Consider the following 4,467-nt stretch of genomic DNA (forward strand, 5'->3'; position numbering starts at 1 on the left):
TTCTCTTTCTCCAGCTATATTCAATGTGAAAGAAGACTTCTTTGTCTATAGATCCGGTGTCTATCGTCATGTCAACACGGTTTCAAACCTACCTCAATCCTATCATCAAACTGGCTCTCACTCGATTAGAATAATTGGGTAAGTGATATAAAACTGGGCTATATTCCATTTACGTATGCTAACGTGTGACAGTGAAAACAAGAAGAAAGAGTATTCCAGTTATATAAGCGTATGACATCCTGAGTGCAAATCCCGCCCAGATCGACTTCGCCTTTTATCCTTACGGAGTCAATAAAATAAGTCCCAATCGAATTCTGAGGTCAATGTGATTGACTGGTTCAATCCCCCAAATTCCTGACTTGGTACTTATAGTAGAAAGAATTATCATCAAGATTGGTAGATCGGCAGAATCGGTAAAGAACCAGAGCAATTGCCTTTTATATGATTCCGGCCGTTTACGCTCATGTTGAAATCCTACTGAGATGAACATGGCACTCCATCATTCCAAGTTTTCACAAAATTTCTGATTTTGTATCTATTTTGGAAACAGCTATTATCTTCATTTACATATTTACTATCATAACTATTATGATAATAATATATATCATTATCATAATATATTTCACTACTTTTGCTTTTTATTCATATTTTCATGTTTAAAATAAGAAAATTTGATTTTAATTTTCCCCCCTTTTTTTTCCAGATGGGGTGTTGACTATTCCAATGGATTCCGAACAAAATACTGGGTAAGTGGAATATCCCTGGTAGTTGTGGATATTGAAGTTGAATTTCACAGTTACCTGTTGTTGTTGTTGTTGTTTAGCTCCGTGTTAGAATCGATCTTGCAGACCTATGATTAAAAGTATTCTATAGCCTTGACATTTCAGTCTCAGTGTAGCAGGATTACATCATACAATGTAGTCTATTTTTTTTTAAACTTCCGAAAAAAGTATATATATATACATGCATGCGTACATACATACTCACACACATACCTGCATACAGACACACTCGCACACGCAGTAATTGCGACATGAAAGAGACAGGATTAAACGAAAAGAAGAAGAACTAAATGTTTAACAACGAGAGAAGCCGAAGTAGGTGGGCAGTGTGGCGTGATGGGCGTACGTTATCGATAACATATGACAGGTACATAAAAACGGTTTATAGCGAGGGCAGCGTACAATGGCGGTAGAGTAAAATGGAGGCAACTGGAAACAGAGGTCGTGAAAGTAACGGGAGGTGCTACTTCCGCTACTCACATCCTCCACTTCCTATGGCATACTCCTCCATTCCTCTACTTCTCGTTGTTCGCTTCACGCTTCCTCTTCCCGATTAACTTTTCCTTCTGCTTTCCATTACTTCCGGTTCCTGCCTTGGACAAAACTATAAGTAATAGCGTGTAAAGACTGAGTTAAAATCCGTATGGAAGGTTGCTCGTGGAACTCGAAATCCCAGCTTTTGTAAGCACAACAGATGTTCTACCACTGGACCAAAGTAATCCTTCGAATTACTTTATTCATTTTAGGAACTTTACACTTACCTTCGAGAATTGTATGTTGTTGACGTCATAAGAATTTATGAACTTTATATGCAGAGAGTTCTACTGAATATTTTTGCTCAATATTCATTTAACTAAAGCAGCGAATTGGCAGAATGGTTACCACGCCGAACAAAATGCCTGGCAGCATTTCGTTCGTCTTTACGTTCTAATTTCAAACTCCGCCGAGGTCGACTTTGCCTTTTATCCTTTCGGAGTCGATAAAATAAGAACCAGTTGAGTACTGGAGGTCGCTGTAATCGACTTACCCCCTTCCCGCACTCCCCGAAATTGCTGACATTACGCTAAAATTTGAAACCAGTATTCATCTAACTAAACGACCGGGAAGTGGTTTGATGAAATAAAGATAGTGAAAGTATCAAAACAGCTTATGCACATACGATGGATCCGGACAAAGAGACACACTGCTAATTACATTGGTAACTTCTATGAAATTCTCACTTTTTTAATTTTAAAGACAACCGATTTTCTTTTTATTCTTTTGCAGCTCTGTGCCAATTCTTGGGGACCCAACTGGGGAGAAAAAGGTTACTTCCGTATTCTTCGAGGCGAAAATGAATGTAATATCGAGTCCTTCGTGATTAGTGCTTGGCCCCACCTTCCACAAAGAATTCATCGTTATCAGCTTGTACGTAAACGAAGATCACTTGACGAAAATACAGTAAAAGAAATTCTTTTTGGAACGAGAAACAAGTAAAAATGGTAAAAATCGTTTCTACAGCACTGTTTACACTAGGAAACACTTCGAAAGGCTTTTTTTTTTTTTAAACAGAAAACCAAAGAAACACAAACCATAACATGACTCATCCATTGACGAGTTACCATTCCCCTGCCCCACGGAACTGGATTTCTTTGTAATATTTTAAGTTGACTCTTTCTATCCCCTCTATCTATCTACATGGTTATCGCTTTTTAACTTTCACACTCATTCTTTACGACCTTTTTTTCTGAGAAGCATGGGGTGAGTTAGATAAATATAACATAAAATCTTGATTTTATACATACATATATATATATATATATATATATATATATATATATATATATATATATATATATATATATTGCATAATCGTTCAAGCTGAAGATACATAACGTCGATGTTTTTCATACTGATCGATCATTCAGGTGACTATATACATACATAAATTGTATATTTGTTTGAAGAAGCTGAAGATATACAACGTGGCTATGTTTTTCGCCCTGCGCGATCCTTCAGGTGACGATTTACATACATACACACATATATATATATATATACATGTATATATATATATATATATATATACATATATATATATACATATATATATATATATATAAATATGTGTAAGAAAAAGTTCTGAGGCGCATTTTTAACTAAAACTGAGTGTTCCTAACAGTGAAACTGTTTCTAAATGAAATGACTGTACGTCAAACGTGCGTCACGTGTGTTTATATGAAGAATTCTACATAATTGATATAATGCAGACGGTTTAATAAATAAGAACAAAAAATGGAATAGTAAAATTAGGGTGAAGAAAAAATATAAACAGTGCTACTACTCAATAAAAAAAAAATAGCCAAAAGTTTTTTCAATGAAATAAATGAATATTTCAAATAATAAAGCTTTAACATTTATTAAATAAATATGAAAACCGTTATACGGAACAGCAACGAAAGAAGACAGGTCTAAGCTCAGACACAAAGGTAAGGTATATTCGTTTATATAAGAGTTTGAAACTTTCTATCTATTCCATATATATATATATATATATGTGTGTGTATAGAGAGTTAGATAGGAACTCTTGTCCCCATATTGAAAACGCCAACATTTCTTGATCTGTACTGAAGCTTACCAACCACATGGTTCCGAGTTCAGTCCCACTGAGCGGTACCTTGGGCAATTATCTTCTACTATAGCCTCGGGTCGACCAAAGGCTTGTGAGTAGATTTGGTAGATGGAAACTGAAAGAAGCCTTTATGGATATATCAACCTGTGAGATGTGAAGACACATGGCTTAGTGGTTAGGGTGTTGCACCCACGGTCATAAGATTGTAGTTTCAATTCCTGGACTGGGCGATGCATTGTGTTCTTGAGCAAGATATTTCATTTCACATTGCTCCACTCCACTCAGCTGGCCAAAATGAGTCATCTTGTGACAGACTGATGCTCTATCCAGAGAAACTGGCAAACAGGCCCTTAGGAGTCGAAGAGCTTTACCCTTATCCTCCATCAACCTGCTAGAAATAGCTGCCACACTCTTACTATGTAAAAACAAAAAAAAAACATCAAAAAGGATAATATAGTTGGAAATTAAATCATTCAAAAAGATGTGATGGTCACATCTGGAATGTTTTTATCATAGATTTACTCAATCAGGATTGTTGTTGTTGTTGGCACTCCGTTGCTTACGACGTCGAGGGTTCCAGTTGATCCGATCAACAGAACAGCCTGCTCGTGAAATTAACGTGCAAGTGGCTGAGCACTCCACAGACACATGTACCCTTAACGTAGTTCTCGGAGATATTCAGCGTGACACAGTGTGACAAGGCTGACCCTTTGAATTACAGGCACAACAGAAACAGGAAGTAAGAGTGAGAGAAAGTTGTGGTGAAAGAGTACAGCAGGGTTCGCCACCATCCCCTGCCGGAGCCTCGTGGAGCTTTAGGTGCTTTAGCTCAATAAACACTCACAACGCCCGGTCTAGGAATCAAAACCAAGATCCTATGACCGCGAGTCCGCTGCCCTAACCACTGGGCCATTGCACCTCCACTCAATCAGGATTAAGCCAGAGCTTAACAACGATAACAAAGCAACAAAAGCAGATAGGCACATAAACAAACAGGGAAAGGAAAGTGAATTCAGGAAGAGTAAAGTACAAAACCTCTCGTTATATTTACAGTTGAAAAAGAAAGAAAAGTGA

General features: G+C 37.1%; 1 protein-coding gene across 2 annotated transcripts in view; it reads left to right on the forward strand.

Annotated features, from left to right (window-relative positions):
- The window catches only part of LOC106882701 (putative peptidase C1-like protein F26E4.3), a 55,353-nt gene extending 52,185 nt beyond the window's left edge, over positions 1–3,168 (forward strand). Inside the window, exons 8-10 of one of the 2 annotated variants that reach the window (XM_014933465.3) lie at positions 15–138; positions 704–746; positions 2,049–3,168. In XM_014933465.3, coding sequence (XP_014788951.1) covers positions 15–138; positions 704–746; positions 2,049–2,258 — 377 coding nt within the window. In that variant the 3' untranslated portion in view covers positions 2,259–3,168. The remainder of the gene's footprint in view (positions 1–14; positions 139–703; positions 747–2,048) is intronic. The other variant, XM_089361965.1, reaches the window with a different exon arrangement.
- Positions 3,169–4,467: the final 1,299 nt, after the last annotated feature.

The sequence above is a fragment of the Octopus bimaculoides genome, chromosome 13 (genome assembly GCF_046866305.1).
Source record: "Octopus bimaculoides isolate indiv1 chromosome 13, ASM4686630v1, whole genome shotgun sequence".
NCBI classification, from domain to species: domain Eukaryota; kingdom Metazoa; phylum Mollusca; class Cephalopoda; order Octopoda; family Octopodidae; genus Octopus; species Octopus bimaculoides.